This window comes from Carlito syrichta, unplaced genomic scaffold (assembly GCF_000164805.1).
Source record: "Carlito syrichta isolate Samal-C Ts95f unplaced genomic scaffold, Tarsius_syrichta-2.0.1 Scaffold305149, whole genome shotgun sequence".
Lineage (NCBI taxonomy): Eukaryota > Metazoa > Chordata > Mammalia > Primates > Tarsiidae > Carlito > Carlito syrichta.
In genome coordinates this window covers 543,181-567,255 of record NW_007249245.1, presented here as the reverse complement: position 1 = coordinate 567,255, position 24,075 = coordinate 543,181, and the positions used below count along the sequence as shown (strand labels likewise).

The following is a 24,075-nucleotide window of genomic DNA, read 5'->3' as shown; positions in this document are numbered from 1 at the left end:
TAGGAATAAGTTTAAAGTGAAAAAAAAGGAAATTTGAGATGTTAGTCTAAAGGCACCATTGGGTTGATTAGATCACTTTTCTTTTCTTTTTTTTTTTTGAGTTGGAGTCTCACTCTGTTGCCCAGGCTGGAGGGCAGTGGCATGCTCCCGGACACCACAGCCTCGACCTGCTGGGCTCTGGCCATCCTTCCGCCGCAGCCTTCCGAGTAGCTGGAACTACAGGCGAGCGCTACCATGCCCAGCTAATTTTTTGATTTATTGTAGAGATGAGGTCTCGCCAAATTGCCCAGGCGGGTCTCAAACCTGTGGGCTCAGGCAATCCACTCACCTCAGCCTCCCAAAGGCGTGGGATTACAGGCTGAGCCACCGAGCCTGGCTCACTTCTCTTTTTAATTAAAAAAAACACACACCTTTGGGTTGCTGAAATTAATGTGATTTTGTAAGGGCAATGATAGTTTCCAAGTCTGACTAAACATCAAAATCAACTGGGAAATGATGCAGAAATACAGATTCCTAGGCCCCAACCCAGCCACGAGGAATCAGAATCTCTGGTGGAAGGGAGCCAGGAAACTGCATTTTAGTCTCTTCAGTGATTCAGAAGGTTAAAATGGGTTTGGGACCTCCAGAGTTATAATTTTCAACTGTGGGTATATATCAGAATCTCAAGATAGATACTGATGGACCAAGACTCTTCAGAGCACAGGTATTAGAATTTTACAAGACTTCCCAAGGCTTCTCAAGTGATCTGATGTACACTCTGGTTATGAACCATGGTCCAGAGATTGGATTGGAAAAATAAACTATCTGGATAGGATACTTGAATTCGGCATACCAATTGGTTCTCTGTTATTTATATCACCTGAAGATTTCCTTTGAACACGTCTATCAAAATGGCACCTGCTTCTAGCCTGGCTGTCACCACTGGGCTGGTATGGTTCCCTGTGGCTTCTTGGCACGTTTCCACAGGCAGCCCAGTTTCTGGGGATATTCTTTCTGGTTCTCTAGAAAGTGATTGGTTTTGGAATATTTTGGAGTCTTTTTAAGGGAAAGCATACAAAATATCATTCTTCTTTATCAGAGCAAATCACACAATATACTGTATAAAAGAGACAATACGATGTAGAATGGAGTACAGATGATATAAAAAGCATTAATGGATTGTATTTCACTAGTCAGAAAAAATATTATCAGGCAGATCCATAATTCATTTGATCAGAAAATTCCTTGCACCATTAGGCCATTTCTTTTTTCTTTCTTTTTTTTTTTTTAAAGCAGCAGCAACAACATAAAACAACTACAGAAATGAGAATCTCATATATAGCTGTTTGGCTTTGAGAGAAGCTGTAAGCCCAGTCCTTTAAATGCCTCTCAGAGAAATACAAATTTTTCCTTTTATCCAAAATGATGGTGCGATCCAATTCCTGCTCCAGCAGCCCCAACATGTCATCTGTTGGACTCTTTAAGTTTACGGCACAGACAGAAACTGACAGCTCCTCTCCTCTTTTATAGGACATTCGCATTTGCATACTCAGCAGACAGCACCAGCCTCGAAGGCCATATTCCCCCAAATGTAATAATCCAACGCTCGAAATACTAAAGATATAATCGTAACATGAAAATATTCTTACCCCGATGAAGGCTGGCTCCAGCGGTGCCTTAGCAAGTCAAAAACTAGTAAACTTGCTTGTAATAACATCCTTAAAAATTCCAAAGGTTATTTTTCCCCATCCACAGTTAAAAAGCCATCTCCCACAGAACAGTGTCACATCTGTGACGTGTCCAGGATTAAGGCAAGAGGCTTCTTGCTTCTAGTGATTTGTGTAGTTAGAGATTAAAGGAAAAAAAAAAAAAGTCTTGAAGCTGCCAGTTAATATTTTTAACTAAAAAAGAAAAAAGTCATCTTCATGCTTCATGGCAGAACTGGGTGATTTTCAAACAGAGGTAAATTCCTCTCCCTGTCAGATATCTGATAGTTTTTTTTTGCATTTCAGTACAAGACAAACAAAAGGTTATCCATGAAGTTTCAAACGCAGCTTAGTAACAAACTGAAGTGAGGTAGCTTTCTTTGATATTGAATTACCAAAGTATCTCACTGGAAAAAAAAAATTCCTCCTTGCAATTAATAAACAAGTTGTGGTATTCTAACAAAGTTCCAGAGCTAAGAATCTTCACATTCCAAATCTTTCCATTCCTGGAAGAGCTTTGGTATTCAGATGTTAATAGGATGCTTTTTTTTTTTTTTTTTTTTGGCCAACCTCCAGGCTAATGAGTCTGTGAAACAGACTTTTTCCATCCTATGACCTCAGTTTTAGGATTTCTTTATTGCAAAATTTAGTTATTTTATTTGGCATATTGCCAAAATTCATTCTTATTTTCTTTCTTGTTCTGTTACGTTATCTCTTCTTTTTCTCCCTTCTTTATCTGTCTTCCATTTTTTTATGAATTAAAAATTTAAAATATAGTTGGACCTGTGGTCTATGCTGTACTTGAGGGTGGCTAGAATTAGCAAATGATAATATAGGATGCCTTGTTAAATTTGAATTTCAGATAAACAACAAATAATTTTTTAGTATATGTATGTCCTAAATATTGCATGAGAGGTACTTGCACTAAAATTTATTTCCAAGTATTGCAAGGGACATACTTATACTACTAAAAATTATTCATGTTTATCTGAAATTCAAATTTAACTGGGTGTCTTATATTTTATCTGGCAACACTAGTTTGGAGGTTAAACAGAAGGGATTAAAAGAAACACACACACACACACACACACACACACACCACACACACACACACAGGCATTCATTTATAACTTTAACTCCTGGAAAAAGAGAAATTTCCACTCGTACCCTTCTGAATGCTTTTTGTCTAGGTGTAATGTTCTTGATGGCATCATTTTAGCTTATTTTTGACCCATCAGGTAGTGCAAAAAGCTCCACAGAGCACATCACGTCCTGATATTGAAGAATTCTACCCCAGGTTTCAGGTCTCACTCAGCATCACCCCAGCCAGAGCTTGCAAAATGGGTCCCCCAGGCAACATGGGACCTTAGGGCAGCAGGAAAAACATAATTGAGTATTTTTCTTCAAAATTTGAACATCAAATTTAGTACTTTTAAAGGTATTGATACAGTTTTCTCCCCTCAATTCCCAGTTGGAGGCAATTCAGCATGATTAGTAACAGTGATTATTAGAAAAACAACAGAATTCAAATATACTTCAAATCATAATAAAATCACTTTCTGAACACTTTGAAAGAGAAGACAAAAATATTGATATGCTTCAGACATTTAAAGATGAGCTACAGATCTAAATTACATTAATTATTAATTCAAGAATATTTTTGAACATCTAAGTAAACCCAGGGGTGACATGTAATTCTAAAATGCTGTTCTCTTATTTAGAGACATTTAAATACTCAGTATTTTGGAAATATTTTGAAGTTTAATAGCTAAAATAGAGGCTCTACAGAAGCATGGTTGAAACTATGGACTCTAGCTGGGAACAGTGGCAGTTGCCTGTAGTCTCAGTCACTGGGAGGCTGAGGTGGGAGGACTGCTTGAGCCCAGGGGTTTGAGGCCAGTCTGGACAACATAGAAAAACCCCATCTCTTTAAAAAGAAAAAAAAAAAGGCCTCAGTGGTCAAATTGGGTTCAAATCTTAGTTTCGTCACAAATCAGCTGTGTGACCCTTCACTTTTCTTAACCTATCTCAAAATGGGACAACCTCCCCCAGAGAGCTGTGAGAATCTGAGTAAAGTGCTGAGAATACAGTACACACTTAGTAAATTTTGGTAGTGAGAGTCACATGACCTAGCCCAAACTGTCCATAGAAAAATAAAACTTACAAAATTAGAGACTGTCCCTACTTTTATTGGCTGAGAGAAAAGATTTTTCCCTGAAGTAAAACAAATAATATATACATATATTCCAAAATTATAAATAACAGTATTTAAGTGTATACTCATTTAAAAAATCTTCTCTTTGTTTTCAGATAATACAACTTCTGGGGTTTTATGAAATCAGCATCATACTGTTCCAATAAGTAAAGCTATGTGGTTGTGAGTTCTGTCTCATTACTGGTTGTTTTTTTCAGCTCACCTTGCCTATTACTCTTTTATTCCCCAAAACTCTGAAAGCAAATGTATAACATTCTTTCTCTTCCCTACCCCCAAAAGCTAACTAATCTAACTGAATCCTCTAGCTTTAGTGTTAAACAGACTTTCAAATGAAATAGTCCCAAATCACTGGGTTTTCAGCCATCTGGAAACCGCTTTGAGCTTCACTGGTTTATTGGTGTTTTTAATGCAGTTCAGGTATCTGCAGTCTGAAGCAGTGGTGAAAAAGAGTGTTTTTGATTCAGTCACCTTTGGGGTAAAATCCTGGTTTTGCTACCTGTGCGTGTGAGCTCTCCGAGCCTGGTTTCCTTATCTATAAAATGGGAGATTCTAATGTTGCCTTCTTTTCTGGGCTGCTGTGAAGATTCAGAGAGTTGATTCATCTGTAGATGAGATAATGTTTTCATTTATACCTGTTGTCCCCGCACAACTGTTATACGATATCTTAATTTTATAAAGTGTTTAATACACAGCCTGTCGTACAGTGTGTATTACCTCTTAATCACGGGACACCAACACCTGTACTATTGGAACGAAATGCTTGAAATCCCATGGCATCCTTATTTTTAAGGCAGGAGTGGCCTTTTTTTGACATAAAAAGGTGAGTACATGCCTGTGTGTGAAAGTTTGGCCATCTGCCCAATCATCCCTACATCTCACGTCCCTTTGCCTATTTCAGTCATTTAAGAAGCTAAAAGTGGGGGTGGAATTCTCTGTGGTAGAAGCTTGGAGGCAGAGGCTAACATATTTTACATGCTTTGGCAGGATCACGTGAGCGCAGCTTGACTGAAATACACTCTGCCAACAGCAGAAGGCCCTCTGAGGTGAGCAGGTGGGCTGAGGCTGGGAAGCTGTCACTTGACTTCTGCCAGCTACTTGGGTTGTCAGATGGATTCCAGACTGCAGCCCCTGCAGTTTCCAAGGCCCCCATCACTGCACAGAAATACCATGTTCACTCAGTGTCTGGAGCCAGGCTGCATTTTGCCTTCTCTTCCCAGTCTCCTCACAGGCTCTTTGGGATGCGATTCTCCTGACAGTAGGGAGGAGGGCAGGTATTAAGGGCTTTTTACCAGTCCTTTGTTCGAAATGAAATTTCTTCCCTAACATCTCTTCCTGCTCATGTGCCTTCTGCGCCAGGCCGCAGACCTAATGCGGTGCCTCAGAGCGGCTCTGGAGCAGGCTGACCCAGCTGGAATCTTGGCTCTGCCGCTGCCCACTGGGAACCCTCCAGGAGCCAGCTCATGTCTCCGAGTCCTCGTTTTTTCTCTTCTGTAACACGAGATGTAATAATGCAATAATACATCTCATCAGATCATTGTGAGGATTAAATAAGGCAATGGGTCCAGTAGACTGCCTGGCATAACATAAGTGTCTAACGCACAGGAAGTATCATCAGGGTCCCGGGCTGCCCAGCAGGGATCAGCATTAGAGGCATGCAAGTGCAAAAACAACCTGTGATCTGTGGGTGGCAGCGGGGGACTCAGTCCTGCATGTTGGAGGCTTACATCTTAGTTAGAATCCAAAGAAGAGAAAGAACAAATCCAGCTAATGGTATGTCTGAAAGAACCTGCACAAAATGCACAGAGAATATATACCAGTCATCCTTTCTTCATACCAATACTTTTTAATTGAATAAGTACTATGTTCTAAATGCGAGAAAGGCTTCAACACGAGGGTTGAAACTTTATAGAGGATAATATTGGGAGGAAGCACAGCCAGTCTGTTAATGTCGGGTAACATTTATTGATTACTTCCTGCAGTCAATAAATATGGTAATGTGAGCCACACTCTCCCACGGGCCCAAATGACTCCTTAGAAAAATGGTGCCATCTGCTAAACCTAAAGTTTATTAGCTCATACCTCCGTGGACTGGAAGGGTTCACTGCAAAGGTGCCAGACTCACTTCTAGAGACTGTGTCCACCTTAATCATATAAGTGAAGGAAGTCCTTACTCATGTGGTCTCATTCAAGGTCAATGAAAACTTCCCTTCTTCCATGACATATACTTGAAATACATACTTCTTGTTCCTGTGAATGGGTTCTAACAATTTCTGGGTTGTCAGGCCTTCGGGTTAAAGCTTTCCTAGGTCCCACTAGAATGCTCGCAGGCACTCTGAGGGGAATACTGCAGAAAGCCACATAAATTAGTTGCAAATCTTTGGATGAGTTCTTTCAGCCATAGTTTCTTCATCTGTAAAACGAGGAAAGAAGAACCTGCCTCTCAAGGTTTTTGGGAGGACTCAAGAGACATTTATGCAAAGTGACTACCCCAGGGCTGGAAACATGGCAGGGCCCAGCTTACGTTATTTTTCTCTTTCCTTTGGCACAAAGAATCTTATGAGGGGGTCAGTAATCTATATTGTGTTTTGTGAACACTGCTGACAAAAGTGAATTTGTGTGGCTGTGACCTGCATCTAAAAATATGAAATAAGAATAGAAAATGTCAGAGTGATGGTAGGTAATGTTTGCGACACTCTTGCTTCACTACACACATTCTCAGAGCAATGTAAAATGTATTTCGGACTTTGTCAGTTATATTCAAAAAGTTTGAGGTGGGAGTACACCCAAAAGAATTGAAAGCAGAGACTTGAAGAGACATGTGTATACTCATGTTCATAGTAATATTATTCTCAACAGTCAAAAGATGGAAGCCATCCAAATGTCCATTGATGAATAAATGGATAAATAAAATGTCACACACACACACACACACACACACACACACACACACACACACACGAATATTGCTTAGTCTTGAAAAGAAAGAGAATTCTGACACACGCTACAATATGGACAAACCTTGAGGATGTTACACTATGCGAAATAATTCAGACATGAAAGGACAAATATACTATATGATTCCACTTATACGAGGTACCTAGAATAGTCAAAATTTTAAAAGACAGGTAGTTATTAGGAACTAGGAGGAGCAGGAAATGGGCAGTTATTGTTTCATGGATACAGAATTTCAGTTTGGGAAGCTAAAAATGAGATCTAGGGATAGAAGGTGTTCATGGTAGCTCAACATGTGAATGTACTTAATGCCACTGACTATATACTTAAAAATGGTTAAGATGGTAAAATTTATTTTATATGTTCTTTTTTTTTTTGCCACAAAGACAAAAAATTCGATTGCAAAAGAAAAAAAAGTTTGAGGATCCTTGACCTAGATAACATCCCGAGGAGAGGTATGCTTGGATGAAATCCAGGCATAGAGGAGACAGAAAGCATGAGTCTCTGGGCAAGTAAACGGACAGGGAAACAGACTCCTTAACTTTGCTGGATAACTCTCTTTCACCACCTCTGGGACCACAGGCCTTCCAGGGTGGTGCAGGAACGCAGAAGATGAGGTTTACAGTCTTGTTCTGTGATGGCATGATTTCCAGTGTTTTAGTGTTTTAATCCGAAAGTATGGTGAACAGAACAGCAATGCCCAATCTCCCTCACAGATAAAACTGTCATAGCCTCCTCATCTCTTCTTCAGTGATGCTGACTGGCACAAAGCTGATCCCTGGTAACTGAAGGCTGGCCAAAGCCTCCTTCTGTCCATTAGGTGAGCTATGCCCTTCTGCAGGCCCTTGGTCTAGTTTGGAATCTACATAAAGAGGGGGTCTAAGGAACCTGAGGGGACCCTTCCTATTTTATTTTCCATTCTTGGTGTCGAATAGTTGGAGAAATAGGATCTGGTCAAATTTCTCTAAGCAAAGGCTGTATGCCAGGTTTCTCATTTTCTTAGCCAGCAGGATCCTGGCAAATCACTTAAACAGATACAGAAAGGAGGTCTCTGAGGACAGACACCTCATAGACTAAAAGATCACAGTTCATCATTTTAGACACAGATGGATATAGCCAAAATAACTATCAGGAAGGTTTCAAGTTTCTCTGAAAACAAATAATAACATCTTTTGGTAACAATTCTGAAATCATCTTTGATCTCCCAGGCTCCAGATACTATTGTGTGATCAGTTTGTGTAACTTTATCATTGAATGCTCTTGCATAAATGATAGATTTCTGCATATATTTAGCACACAACTGTTCCTCTGTATATTTTCCTCCATTTTTGATATTTTCTAAGATAGTGCTTTAATGGGCGAATGAGACATTTTTGATGAATACTTTTCATCGATATGAACATGGTGTTATTTTCATCTTTATAAAACGATCACAGAGTCGTACATTATACACCAGGAAAAAACCTTTGGAACATCATCGACTGCTCTATTCCACCAATCAGTGATGCCCGTATCTTCCAAGGCGTTTCAAAATGGAAGTCAGGGGTGGAGATGAGTTCTTTAGGGGCCATGCATCCTTCACCCTAGGGAGAGGTAAAGCCATATACTTCTTGCTGATGGTCCTATCCTTTCAAGGCTTGGAGAAGAGCTTGCTCTGATTGACATCTCTGGAGTAGACTGACTACTTAGTTTTTCTTCTCCATAGCTCCAGTTTCACTAGAGTATCTTTTAAAACTTTCTAATAATTTTTGTTTTGATCACTCTTAATTCTAAGTTTTCCACTCTGTTTTTTTTTAAAAAAAGAGATTACAATTCTATTAAAGCTCTGATTAGTACCAACTGCAGGCACAAGACTGTTGTCTAGCTTTTATAAGTCACGAATACTGTTATAATAGCAGCAACAGCAATTTGTTGAGTGCCTACTAGATAGTGGTCATTTTCCATATATTAATTCCAACTATTTATTTAATTTTAAAACTCTTTTAGAAAGCAGGATTTATTGAGAGGACAGAAAAGCTCCCACAGTGGGAGGGGTCCCCAGGGGTTTGCCCCCAACTATTTTATTAACTTTAGAATACGGAACATTTCATGGGTCATTCTAATTCAGTCCAAGCTTATAATAATTTCCATGGCTTTTTCTGTGCATTGTTCACAACTGGATGGGCCATTTTCCTTCTGCCTCCATTTATTTACTTATTTTTGTTCTGGGAGTTTAACACTTTGTGTCCCATTCTATTTCTTTAATTTATGAACATCATTTCAAATCTTCATTTATGCTTTAAGAATACAATTGCTTTGTTCAGCTGAGGGCCATCTACATATGCAGAAGGGATGCCCCTGGGATTTGTCTGCAAGCCTATGCTATTAACATTTAACTCGAGAGTGGATTTTTCAGTGGTGGGCAAATTTGGACTAAGCAAGCAGTTATCCTGCAATATGTGGTTTTCACAGACTCTTAGAGATCTTCATTTGCTCATTGTTCCTAGAATTATTCTAGTATAGATGATAAACTAGTTGGCATACTCCTTTTCTGCAGGTATTACCTTAATCACCTGGGTTTCCTGGGCTGGTTATTGTCTCCAGAGGTACCACATCAGAGTTCTGAGACAGCAGCATAATGGGATAGTGGTTAAGAGCTTGGTTTCCAGGATCTGGATTTTGGGTTCAAATCCTGGTTTTGCTGCTTTTCACTGTATAAACCTGGGGACATTATATAGCCTCTTTTGGCCTACAAAATGGGAGTATTACTGGATTGCTGTAAGGGTTAGGGAAAATAAAGCATGCCAATGCCAAGAGTTGTGACTTGTCAAGGTAAGTGTTCAAAGTAGGTTGATTATTATTATCATCAAGTAGAAAAGCTGTCACATAAATATTTTTATCTATGTATTTATTATTTCATATTTTTCCAACTGAGGTTAAGTTTATATACACAGAAATGCACAGACCTGAAGTGTAAAATTCAGTGAGTTTTGATAAATATACATAGCCTTGTTACATAGCCCAAATTAAGATATGGAATCTTTCATCAGTCCAGAAATCCCACAATGATCCCTCCCAGTCAATCTCTGGCCCTCATTACCAACCACTGTTCCAAATTCTATCTCCATAGATTAGTTTTACCTGTTTTCTTGAACTTCATATAAAGCAATATACAGTCTTTTGTGTCTAGCTTTTCTCATTTAACATAATACTTCTATGATCATTCATATTTTAGAGTACGTGAGCAACTTACTGCTTTTTCATTAGAAGTATTGTATTGTATGGTTATACCACAAGTGTTTACCAGTTGATGGATATTGGAATTGTTTCAATTTTTTACTATTATAAATAGTTATAAATATTCTTATATACATATTTTTAATGACATATATTTTTCTTTTTTCTTTTTTTTTTTTTTTGAGTTGGAGTCTCACTCTGTCGCCCAGGCTGTAGTGCAGTGGCACGCTCATGGCCAACCCAGCATCGACCATGGGCTCAGGTGATCTTTCCGTCTTAGCCTTCCAAGTAGCCAGAAGGTGCGTGCTACCATGCCCGGCTAATATTTTGATTTATTGTAGAGAGAGGTCTCGCCAAGTTGCCCAGGCTGGTCTTGAACCCATGGGCTTAGGCAATCCTCTCACCTTGGCCTCCCAAAGTGCTGGAATTATAGGCTTGAGCCACTGTGCCTGGCCAGACATATATTTTTCACTTTTCCTGCACTAATGCCTGCAAATGGAATTGTTTGGTCATGTAATAAATGTGTGCTTGTTTGTAAGAAACAGTCAAATGGTTTTCAAAAGTTTTTATACCATTTTACTCCCATCAGTAATGCACAAGAGTTCCAATTACTCCACACCCTTGCCACTGTTTGGGGTTGTCAGTATTTTTAGTTTGAGCCATTCTAGTGGGTGTGTAGTGTATATCATTGTGGTCTTAATTTATAGTCCCCTAAGATGAATGTTATTAGTGAAATGCACCTTTCCAACTGCTTATTGGCCATTTGTGTATCTTCTTTTGTCTGTTCAAGGTTTTTGCCCATTTATGGGATTTGTTTCTTTATCATTTTGTTACTGAATTGCCAGAGTTTCTTATGTATATTCTAGATTCAAGTTATTTGTCAGATATATATATTGAAAATATATCCTCCCAGTCTGAGGCTTGCTTTCTCATTTTGGTGAGCAAATGTTTTTAATTTTGATGAAGTTTACTTCATTAGAAATTTTCTTTTACGTTGTATGGTTTTGTGCCCTCTGTAAGAAATCTTTGCCTATTCTCAGGTTGTAAAGATATTGTCTTATGTTCTCCTTGAGAAGCTTTGTTGTTTTAACTTTTATATTGAGGTCTATTAACCATCTCAGTTGTGTGGGGTGTGAGATTAAATTTTTCCCCCAGTAGTTTTCTAGCACCGTTTGTTGAGAGACTTGGCTTTTCCTATTGAATTGCTTTGGTGCCTTTGAGAAAAATCAGTTGACTACATGTATGTGGGTCTATTTCTAGACTGTTTTGTTCCATTGATTTTTGTCTGTCCATTTTGTTCCATTGATTTTAGTATGCCACACTATCTTAAATTACTTTAGTTTTATTATATGTCTTGAAATCATGTACTGTAAGGCCTCCATTCTTGTTCTTCTTCAAGACTGTTTTGGCTACCTAGGTCCTTTTCTTATCTTTAAAAACTTTAGAATCGGCTCAGTCTGTAATCCCAGCACTTTGGAATGCTGAGGTGAGTGGATTGCCTGAGCCTGTGGGTTTGAGACCTGCCTGGGCAACTTGGCGAGATCTTAGTAATATCTGCCTGGGGACAGGGAAACACCCCTTATCAACAAGGGTGCCTGAACGAAGTATATTTGTATACCTAACCCTTAACTGTACCCCACAATATCAAAATAAAAAATACTGATAAAAAAACAAAATAAAATAAAGATTCCAGCTTTAAAAAAAAAAAAAATCAAAAAATTAGCTGGGCGTGGTAGCACGCGCCTGGAGTTCCAGCTACTTGAAAGGCTGAGGCTGAAGGATCACTGGAACCCAGCAGGTCAAGGCTGTGGTGGCTGGGAATGTGCCACTACACTCCAGTCTGAGCGACAGAATGAGACCCCAACACACACACACACACTGTTTAGAATCAACATGTGTAACCATTTTCTGCAAAAGGGTCCTACTGGCTTTTTGATACAGATGATGTTGAACCTATAGATCAGTATGAAAAACATTAAAATATCAACACTATCAAGTCTTCCAATTCATGAATATCTCTCCATGTAGTTAGGTATGAAATTTCTCTCATCAATGTTTTATCATTTTTATTGTACGATTTTATATGCCCTTTGTTAAATTTATTAAGTATTTTAGATTTTTAATGTTATTATAAATGAAATTGCTTTTTAAATTTCATTTTCCAATTGCAAAAGATTTTTGGATACTGACACTTATTAATGTACTTACTGATTCTAGTAGTTATTTAGTGGTAGTCTTTAGATGATTAGGACTTTCTCTGCAAAAAGAAACCATTCTTTTCAATCCTTATTATTTCCTTTCTTTGGTTCTTCACTGACTAGAACCTCCAGTACAATGTTGAATGGAGGTGACAAGAACAGACATCATTGCTGTATTCCTGATCTTGTGAAGGAAGTGTTTGGAGTTTCTCCATTAAATGTGATGCTAGTAGGTTTTTTCTTTTCTTTTTTTTTTAGATGCTCATCATGTCCTTCTAGTCGTAAGTTGCTTAATTTTTTTTTCTTTGAAAATCATGAATGGGTATTGTATTATGCCAAATGCCTTTTCTGCATTTATTTAGATGACCATATGGTTTTTCTCCTTTATTCTATTAGTGTTGTAGAATACATTAATTGATTTTCTAATGTTAAACCAACCATGCATTCCTACTTAGTTAAATCCTACTTAGTTTTAATGAACTACATCCTTTTTATATATCGCTGTATTAGATATGCTAATATTTTGTTAAGAACTTTTATTTATTTATTTATTTTTGAGTTGGAGTCTCACTCTGTCGCCCAGACTGGAGTGCAGTGGCTGCTCCCGGCCACTGCAGCCTCGACCTGCCGGGCTCCGGCGGTCCTTCCACCTTAGCCTTCTGAATAGCCGGAATTACAGGCACGCGCTACCACGTCCGGCTGATTTTTAAAAAATTTATTGTTGAGATGAGGTCTCCCAAGTTGCCCAGGTGGGTCTCGAACCCGTGAACTCAGGCAATTCACTCACCTCAGCCTCCCAAAGCGCGGGATTACAGGTTGAGCCACCGAGCCTGGCTTGTTAAGAATTTTTACATCATTGTTTATGCAAACACCGATGGGCTACTGGAGCATTACTTTTTGTTTTTATAAGGTTTATGTCAGGTTTTGGTACCAGGCTTATGCTGAACTTATACAATGAATTGGGTAGTTTTCTTCCGTCTTTTATTTTCTGAAAGAGTATGTGTAACTCAGAGTTTGTGTTTTTGTAACACAAATAGCTTGTATTTGTTCATGTGCTGCTATTCCAATGATATAACTTCTTTAAATTTAAAGCTCTGATAGAATTTATCTTGAAGCAGTTTTCTTTGTGGACAAAGTCTGACTATGAATTCAATTTCTTTAATAATAATAGGGTAGGCTTGAAGGAACTTTTTTTGTAGATGAGTTCTGATTATGAATTTAATTTCTTTAATAACAATAGGTTCATTCAAGTTTTCTATTTTGTTTTGTGACAATTATGATACATCCATTTTTCAAGGAAATTGACTATTTTCTCTAAGTTGTCAAATTAATTGGCAGAAAGTAGTTAATAATATTCACTTATTATTATTTAAATATTTATAAAATATATGATGATGTCCCCTCTTTCATTTTTGATCTTAGTAATTTGTTTTCTCTCTTTCTTTTCCTTGATCAATTCATCTTTTAAAAGAAGCAAATACTGATTTTATTAATTTTCTCTATTGTTTGTTAATCTCTGTTTCTACCTTTATTGTGTACTTCTTCCTAATTATCTTGATTTAATTTCTCTTTTTTTTTCTAGCTTCTTAAAATGGATACATATTATTGATGTCAAACTTTGTACTTTTCTAATATACACACGTATACATTTCCTTTCTGTGGTGCTCACTATTTCAGTGAATCCTGCAAATTTTCATAAATTATACTTTCATTTTCATTCCATCAAAATTACTTTCTAATTTCTCTTCTGATTTATTCTTTGACTCAAAGACTATTTAGAAATGTTATTTAATTTCCCAATTCTAGATCTTTCTAGGTATTTTATTCCTACTGACTTACAATGTAATTATGGTGTAATCATAGAACATACTCTGAAAGATTTTCATTCTACAAAACTTGCTGGTGCTTCTTTGATACTACTCACAAAAAGGCCTACCTTGCTGACTGCTTGTGCATTTGAAAAAAAATTCTGGGCCAGGTGTGGTGGGTCATGCCTGTAATTCCAACACTTTGGGAGACTGAGTTGGGAGGATTGCTTGAGCCCAGGAGTTCGAGATCAGTCTGTGCAATATAGCAATACCTCTTTTCTACAAAAATAAAAATAAAAATAAAAAAATTAACCAGGTGTGGTGGCATGTGCCTATAGTCCTAGCTACTTGGGAAGTTGAGGTGTGCCATGATCATGTTACTACATCGACTGCAGTTCAGCCTGGGCAACAAAGTGAGACCTGATTCAAAGAAAAGAAAAGAAAAGAAATGAAATGAAATAAAAAGATTCTGTTTCTATCTTGAACTTGTTGGGTATAGTGTCCTATAAATGCTAATTAGGTCAAAGGGACTGATAATGTTCAAGTATTCTATATACTTCCTAATGTTTTGTTTAATTTTTCTACTAACTGCTGAAGAAAGAGATGTTAAAATCACCTATGATATCTGCAATCTTACCAGTTTTTGTTTCATGTATTTTGAAGGTCTGTTAGTAAATATCCATATATTTATGATTGCTATGTCTTCCTTATGAACTGATCTGATCTTTTTAGCATCATAAAATGTCCTTTTGTGTCTCTTGTAATACTCTTTGTCTTGAAGTCTACTTGGTTGCATTAATCAAGTCACACTAGCTTTCTGTTACTTACTAGTTACACAGTTTATCTTTTTCATTTTCTGGCTTCAATCTACTTGTTGAACCTATTTGATTTTATATTTAATGTGTATATCTTGTAGATAAAGGCAGTCTTGCTTTTATAGCTAGCCTGATAATCTTTTCCTTTTAACGGGTGTTTCTAGTTCATGCTATGGTTTGGATACAGTTTGTTCCCACCAAATCTCATGTTGAAATGTCACTGTCAATGTGGTGGTATTGGGAGGTAGCACCTGGTGGGAGGTATTTGAGCCATAGGGGCAGATCCCTCATAAACAGATTAATGTCATCCCTGAAGTTGAATGAGTTCTTGCTCTTGACAGGAAGGGTCAGTTAGAAGGAGTGGAACAGTTCCTGACAGAGTGGATTGTTACCAAGCCAGGACATCTCTTCAGTTTCCCTCTTTACACATGTCCGCTTTCCCTTGGACCTTCTCTGCCATGTTTTCACGCAGTACAAAAGCCCTCACCAGAAGCCAAACAGTTGCTTGGCACCATGGTTCTAGTATTATACAACCTGCAGAATAGTGAGCTAAATAAACCTCCTTTCTTTACAAACTACCCAACCTCAGGTATTCTGTAATAGTAACACTAAATGAACTACAAGAAGCCTATTTATATTCAGTGCAATTATTAACATGACTAAGTTCAGGTTTACTGTTTTTCTATTAGTTTTTTACTTATACCTTCTGATTTTCATTTCTATTCTTTCTTTCCTGTCACCTTTTGTCTTAACCTAATTTTGTCAGTAATTTAATTCTTCCAACGCCTTTTCATTTATGTTGCTTTTAGTAATTTTTGTGGATTTTATATTACGTATCCTTATCTTATGACCAGTCTACTTAGGTTTAATATCGTATCACTTTACATAAAAGGTAAAAACCTTGCAGCTGTGTAATTCTCTTCCTTATCCTTATCCTCTTCCTTATCCCTTGTGTTGTTTTGGCATATATTTCACATTTGGGTACATCGTAAATCCCACAAAGCAAAATTTCATTTCTTACTTAAGCATTTATTTTACATATACTCATATAATTATCATTTTCTGTAAATATTTTTTTCTTATAGATCTCAGCTTCCATCTCATATTATGATCCTTCAGCCTGACAAATTTCCTCTGTGAAGTTATTATAGTATAGGCCTACTGGAAATGAATTCTCTCAGATTTTGTATATCCAAAAATGTCTTTATTTTACCATGAGTTTTGAAGGATATTTTTGCTCAAATATAATTTTGGCTTGATAGTCTTTTTCTCTTTTTGTCTTTCAGAATTTTAAAGATATTTTTGGATTGTATTGGAGTAGTCTCCGTGTTTGTGATGGGAATTCTTCAGTTAAATATATCCTTGTTCCCCTGTATATGATATGTCCTTTTTCTTTGCCTGTTTTCAAGATTTTCTCTTTCATTTTCCACAATATTCCAAGGTGTGATTTTATTTGTATTAACTCTGTATGGAGTTTGTTGAGCTTCTTGAATTTGTAAGTTAGTGTATTTACCCAATTTGGGAAGTTTTAAGCTATCATTTCTTCAAATATTTTTTCAGGTCCATTTTATCTCTCTTCTCCTCCTGGCATCCCCAATGCATGTATATTAGACAGTCTGATATTAGCCCATAATTCACTGATGCTTTAGAGGTTTATTGTTTTTTCATCTTTATTCTCATTATTCTTCATATTGAATAACTCTTATTGGTCTGAGCTTAGGTTTACTGATCCTTGATTTTGTCACTTCCACTCTTCATTTAACACCATTCAGTGGATTTTTCATTTTAAATGTACTTTTCAGGTCCAGAATCTTCATTTGGTTCTTAACGTTTTCCATCTCTCTGCCGAGTTGCCCCTTTTTTTCAGTCATGATGACATTTTTTTCTACCTTCTTGGACATATAATAGCTGCTTTACAATTCTTATCTGAAAATCCCAATATCTAGGTCACTTCAAGGTCAATTACAGTGGCTACTTTTTCTTTTGACTATGTATCACATTTATCTACTCATGTCTTTTAATTTTTTATTAGATAATTAACATTATAGGTAATATGTCCTAGAGATTCTAGATTCTGTTTTCTTCCTTTAAACAGTGCTGATTTTAAAAATCCTATCAGGCAATTACATTTTTAGCTTAAACTTATGGATGTTTAGTATTACACTGTTAGGAAAGATATGTTTTGGTTTTCCCTGTGGTTTTAGGGTAACCACTTTACTCTGAAAGCATAACCCATCTGGGATTTCAGTAGGAAATCTGAGGTCTTAACCAATTCCCTCTAACTTGGGCAGGATTCAAATTCACTTTATAGGCAGTAGCTACAGACAGTAGACAACAGGTGAAATATCTGCTCAGCTTTTCCAGGTTTCCAGTTATTGCTTTCCACTAGGCTCATGGGCATCTTCCCCACACATATGCAGCTTAGGGGTTATTCAAGGATTGATGGGAATTTATATATGAAACTGGGGGCTCTCTTCTCTATGGCTACCGCCTTTCTGAGATGACTCCCTTAATTCCTAACCACTCTGGCAATCCTGAACTTCATCCTCTGTCACCTCAAGCTATTACAACTGTAACTTTCTCCTTGAGTTCTAGTTGTTCTTTGTGGACTGGGGACTATCTTCAGGGTAGAAACTACATAAATGTAGTTTTTACTTAGTCCAGTTCCCTTCTTTCAAGGATCAAATTTCCTGCATTCTCTAGCTCTTTTGGTTAGACTACAAATAGTTTTTTTTTTAAAAAAAAAAAAAAAACAATAGCTTTCTGCAAGAGAGTGAGTCCAACATAAGCTCTTTCATCATTAATATAACTGAAACTCTCACAGATATTTTCATTTAATTTTTTTGTATGTGTGTATATACATGTCAAGATTAAACTGGTTCTTTCATCTTCCTGAATACTCATAGGCTCATTAAATAACATATCCTGAAGGGATCTTCAGATGTTGTCCAGACTATTCTGTCCTATCAGGCAAAAACCCTCCAAAACCAATCATGATTAATCTCCTGTTTTTAAAAGAGACCGATGAGAAAAGATGCTTCTTTAGGAAATAACCTCTTCTGTCTGGAGACTCTCAACTTTATACTAAAATTGAAGCCCATATAATGTTTTTAAGTGACTCAGGGGCATAGAGTATATAGGCAGAGGGATATATAGCCCTTACTGAAGCCAAATCTGGTCCTGATAACCCATGAATGTGAAAGTGATGCCTCCTGTGCCTTATGCCTGTTATCTCCAGTTTTCTTTGCTCTGCTTCACCTCTTTGGCTTCCATAAAGCCCACAATTTTTCATCCGTTTTACTTAGGCCCTCTCCCCTTGTATCACTTTCTAAAAGCTGTGTATCCCTGGTTCTGTTTACCTAAATTCTGAATCATTCTGAATGCTCTGAACCTTAATGTTACAGAATTTTGTCCCAAACTTCTTATATTGAAGTCCTAACTGCCAATATCTCAGAATGTGAACTTATTTGGAGATAGAGTCTTTACACAGGGAATCAAGTTAAAATAAGGTCATTAGGGTAGGCTCTAATCCAATATGACTGAGGTGCTTATAAAAAGAGACACAGAGACAGATATTCACAAAGAGAGATGATGTGAAGACACATAAAGAGAAGAACATTTATAAGATAAGGAGAGAGGCCTGGAACAGATCCTTTCCTAACATCCCTTAGGAGGAACCAACTCTGCCAACACCTTCAATCTGGGACTTCCAGGTTCCAGGACTGTGAGAAAACACATTTCTGTTGCTTATACCACCTAACTGGTGGTCCTTTGTTATGGAAGCCCTACCAAATGAATACACTTACCTCTTTGAAAATAATCTGATCCAGTTTTTCTACTTGATTGTGACTCATGGCTTTGCTTTGCCTCTTGAGACCCACTCACCCTTTTTATGTAAATGGGCAATAATCAGAAGGTTTATGTTCTAATTTATCACTTAAGTTTAGTGACCTTTCTGTTCCTCAGATTCCTTATCCAGAACATTCCTTATCCCTGCCCTACCTACCTAAAAGAGCTCAAATGAGATACTGCACATCAGAATGTAAACTGCTACACACATTTAAGGCATCCCAAGTCTCAACTCTTTATTCACATATGCTGCACCTTTCGCCTAATTGTAACAGAACCACTGTTAGAACTTTGGACATTTTTAAGTTCAGAACTCTCCACTTTTAGGAGAGAGCCTTGCAACCTGTTATATCTAGAGTAAAAGGCACAATGAGAGGTAGATGACTAAAGAACTGCTTTGCTCAAAGAGGCAGGAAAGTGGGATGATACTTCAAACTTCCACTGTTCTTGTATCTATGGAGAGTTTAGAAGTAATTACTTAGATGGCTTACCTATTTTTATACATGTTATAAGAAATAAGGTACTGAGAAATGGAAACCAATTCCTTCAGGGAACGGAGATTTGAGAAATACAAGGGAAGGAGAACTTTAATGGCACCAACAAAATTGGTGCCTACTTACTATGATTTTAAAATATGTAAAATTAAATGTAGGATGCTAGCAGCTTACCAATATATTTCGTATGCTCCTTTGTCTGTCTTGAAAATAATCTTCCTATTGATAACTCAGAAAAATTGTTTCTACAATAACTAACACTTTTATGAAATAATTTATAAAATATTTAACTTGTTACAAATAGCTTACATTGTAGTTGTATAATTTTCTATCCAGTCTCAAACATTACTCAAAAGAACTGAATTTTTCAATGATTCTATCCTTTTCAGTTCTTTAGAATGCCTCCAGATGGCATTAAAACCCTTTTCCATTACATTTTGTAACACAAAAAAATTAAAAATTAGTAATATTTTAACTATTTAAGACCAGCCACATTCATGATATCATCAGAAACCGCAACAATGGAATGCTTTAGAACTTTTAGGGTAATATCTTAAGAAAGACAAATATATAATCATACCTCTTATGAAATATATATGGCTATCCTGTTCAAGCCAAAGGATCTTTCTAGACTGAGAAACAGATCTTGTACAAAATAGGACACTCAATATCACACCACATACAGTGCTTTTAATCAATAGCACTTTAAAAATGCTTAGTAATAAGAGTGCTGATTCACGTAAAGACAAATTCACAAAAGCCTGTCTTACAAATTCACAAAGCCTGTCCCACTCCTCAGAAATGATAAAAATAAGAACCTTTAAAGAGCAAATATCAATCCAGCATCAAATCAATCCTTAAAAACATATTTGGATTTCTTGAATACTGAGAGAAAAAAACCATAGAGTGAAGAACACATGTTTTATAAGTGCCTTTTCTTATCTTTTAGAAACTGCTTTTGATAATTCAAAAACATCAACAAACTCTTGAGATTCCAGAGATATCTATAATTGTATTTTTCACATAATTCAGAGGTGAGGTTGCAGATGGCAGGCTTCTAAAATGGCCTTATTACTTCACAGGTGTGGAACAGAATATCTTCCAGTATGTGTGAAAAGTTCTGCCAATCTGAAAGTGCTGAAAGTCTCCAACCAAATTCGAAAGCTTACTTTCCTTCTCTCCCCTAGCATACCCCCTTGAATCTCATTATATTTCTTCTTGGTAAAGAGAAGCATTCACGTTTTTCATGACGCCTCGCACCATGCTAAAGCATGAAAAAGACCTCAAGAAGTATCTGCACCCAAAGCATTTAAAAAGACATTATCATGAGAAAAGAAAACCATGGACTTCTTTCATTATTATTATTACTATTACAAGATACTCACACTGTTTCATTTTATAAGGCATATTAAAGAGCAGTCATCCCTGATAGAAACACGAAAGAGACTTACGATGTGTTCGATGTGCCATTGTCTGGACTCTCTGGCTCCGCATCACCTTTCTCTTAAAAAGCAAGCAGAAAAAAAAAATACTAACATGTGAGTCTTACAGTCTTTAAGGTTTAAGACAGATTAAATATATTTCCATGCTCCTATTAACAATCTTTCGAAATGTGTAGCGGGAGGCTTTTAAAACATCTTTTATTGTCAGAGAACCGGATTTGTAAAATAATTTCTTTTTTTCTGCAATTGCCCAGGCACAGAACTGTGAGTAGGTACTAAGGAGCTATTTGCAAATAACCAGAGGCTTGGAGGGAGACCTTGCCAGAAGATGAATATCTTACAGATGGAACCTGTTTCCTTCTACTTCACTTTACAGAAAATTTAGGGAAACAAACCCATTAGCATTCTATATCTAAGGCATTTTGAACTTTGAATGCTTTTGCTAACAAGCCGAACCAGGTCAGGATGAATCAGAACTTTGAGAATTTTACAAAACATTGAGGTTGCACTGTAGGTTATAAGATCCTCCCAAACTATACCCCACAGACAGCCTTGGGAGCAGGGTTGTGGGCCCCCAAGTTAAAGCAGAATAAAATGGAAACCAGAAGTCCTTCTTGACCACCTGAAAGGCTAAAGAAGCGTTTCTGTGAACTATGGCCTTCAAGGACGTAACAGATTTTAGTTAGGGGAGCCTGGAACCACTTTTTGTAGTTATAAATGGCAAATTCCTCTTGCAGGAGGCATAATATAACTCCTAATCCTCAACCTATTAGTGGTCTGAACCATGCATCCTCGTTTTGTAAGGAGCTTCTTTGCATTTCCTTGAGGCCTGGGGATGGAGAAGAGTTGGTCATGACTGAGAGTGAGAGTTAGGTGGGGCTGCTGATGGTTGTGCAATGCTAATAAACCCCAGAGAAGGTTGTGACTTGCACGAAGTGGGCCTGTGGTGGAAACTCATTTTGCTGTGCTCTTTCAGATCAAGCCTGGGGATCTCTAGATTCCCTCAGTCTACTGCTAGGTCCTCAGGCATGTGCATCATATGTACTGAGCCCCCTTTGTCAGCTGTCAACATTAGCTTGTGGTCACCTAGACTGAGAAACGACTCCCAAAATTGCATAATGAATATTGTCCAAACTTAACTCAAAAGCAAATTTCATATTTTCTTCTTTTTCTTATAGGAATAAATGATTGTGAGAAAAGGAAGACACAGTTGTCTACAGTTCGTACATCCGTCTCAGACATGACTCTCTGCTGCGTTTCTACACAATGCCAGAACAGCTATGAAGGATAGCTACTTTGTCAAAAAACCAGTCGGATTAAGAGAAGAACAAAAAAGCCACAAAATCTCTTTTAACTACCTTGATAACAAACATTGATTAGACAGGGTCCCAATACATATAAAACCATGTTGAAAGAGATAAGGGTAAAGGCAGCAAATGAATAAACTTGCTTTAAAGCTCATCCTTCTACGTTGTATTTTGTCTTCCAGGCCAGGTCTCTGGTGCACTCATTTAGGAGATATGTAAGGCCTGGTCAACTGGCTTCGGTGCTGGAAAATAAACTAATTCAGCACTTGCCAGAATCATTTTTCCACTGAGTAACCACAATTTCTGCCATAATCCCCAAAGAGAGGGTTATAATACCTGCATTATATAAGACAAAACTAAATGGGGGTTTAATTTTTCTCAAACACATCGATCCTTTTTCCCCTTTAATTTGGTGACATTGGTTACTTTCCTCAGTGTACGGTCTCTAGCAGTCACCGTGTCCCATCATAGTCAAGCATGTAAGACAGCAGGCTCAGCAGCAGTAGGCGACAGTAAACATTTCCAAACAATTTATGTCAGAAAACAGGAAATCAATAATATAAACAAAGACGCTGTTTGGATGTTTGAAGAAATATGTTTTACTTTGACCACAATGCTGCCTGAGTCATGAGTGGTCTTCAGCACAAAGTCACAGTCCATTATCTTTGCTTTTAGCAGCAATTATATTGTGGCAACAGGGAAAACAGAATAGGTTCTGTCAATTAGGAAGGATACAGTGGGGCTAAATAGAACTTTGGTGAACAGCCCGAGTGAGTGTTCTTAGCAACTTTAGTGCTGATAACAAAATTCACCTTTCTGGGGAAAAGTAAGCTCAGGAATTGAGACAAGGGTTGCAACTATTTTTGTCCTTCGGAAAGAACAAAACACAGAATTCCTTCCAACATCTTGAAACTTTAGGTGATGCAATTTCTGCAGTTACTCTGAAATGTTCAAGTGCATACTCCACTGAGAATCACAATCTCTTTATTAGCACCCAAGGGGAAATGATGATGTAAGCTAGAACATTCTAGAACATTTGTAAGAGATTGTTTTATTGGGTGCTCAGAGCCGGGCTCAGTGGCTCAGCCTGTAATCCCACGCCTTTGGGAGGCTGAGGTGAGTGGATTGCCTGAGCCTGAGGGTTTGAGACCCGCCTGGGCAACTTGGCGAGCCCTCATCTCTACAATAAATCAAAAATGAGCCGGGCGTGGTAGCGAGCACCTGTAGTTCCAACTACTTGGAAGGCTGAGGCGGAAGGATCGCCGGAGCCCAGCAGGTCGAGTCTGCGGAGGCCGGGAGCGGCCACTGCACTCCAGTCTGGGCGACAGAGTGAGACTCCAACTCAAAAAAAAAAAAAAATATTGGGTGCTCAGGAGATATCTCCCAGCAGCCCTCAAAGAGGACCGTTTGGGTCCTCCTATTTATTTTAGCTGTTTTCATGATGGACACGCCACTGGTCTCTTTGGAAGGGAACCTGCATTGATCATTAATAAGATCAATGGACACAAAAGACTGGACGTAAGAGACTGACTTGGGTGCAGTATAGTCATTTTTGCAAGTTAGAAATATCATTATAGAGAAAAAGAAGGACAAAGATGAGCCATCGGAAGGACTATATATACAAATGTATAGGTATATATGTAAATAGATGCATGTATGTATATTATACACACATTTTCAATTTGACATTCTATATTTGTCTGCCTGTGCCTTCCACAGTGCCTAACACACAGTAGGTGCTCAGTATATGTCTTCTGTTCTGATGTCACTAATATAGAATCCCATGCTATATGGGAAAAGAGGTTCAAGGTACACTCACCACTGAGATGATGCATGTAGCTTTGGCTTGGTCATCCTCGCTGCTTTGCAACATCTTACTGGACACATGTACCACAGGTTTCTTATTTGTACCACTTTTTAAAAATTTATTGCAATTTTATTTTTAATTGACAGATAAAACTATTTGTATTGTATCAATGGGCATTTAGATTTCTTCCATTATAAAAGATGCAACTGCAAACATTCTTGCACCTGTTAGGAGTTTGGGTCTTAGGGCTTACATATGTCAGGCTTACATATATGCTCAGTAAGTTT

At 37.6% G+C, this 24,075-nt stretch overlaps 1 protein-coding gene across 1 annotated transcript in view; it reads right to left on the bottom strand.

The window, feature by feature from the left end:
• AFF3 (AF4/FMR2 family member 3) overlaps positions 1-24,075 on the bottom strand; it is a 478,579-nt gene that overhangs the window by 148,094 nt on the left and 306,410 nt on the right. Inside the window, exon 11 of the mRNA XM_021714010.1 lies at positions 20,684-20,735. Coding sequence (XP_021569685.1) covers positions 20,684-20,735 — 52 coding nt within the window. The remainder of the gene's footprint in view (positions 1-20,683; positions 20,736-24,075) is intronic.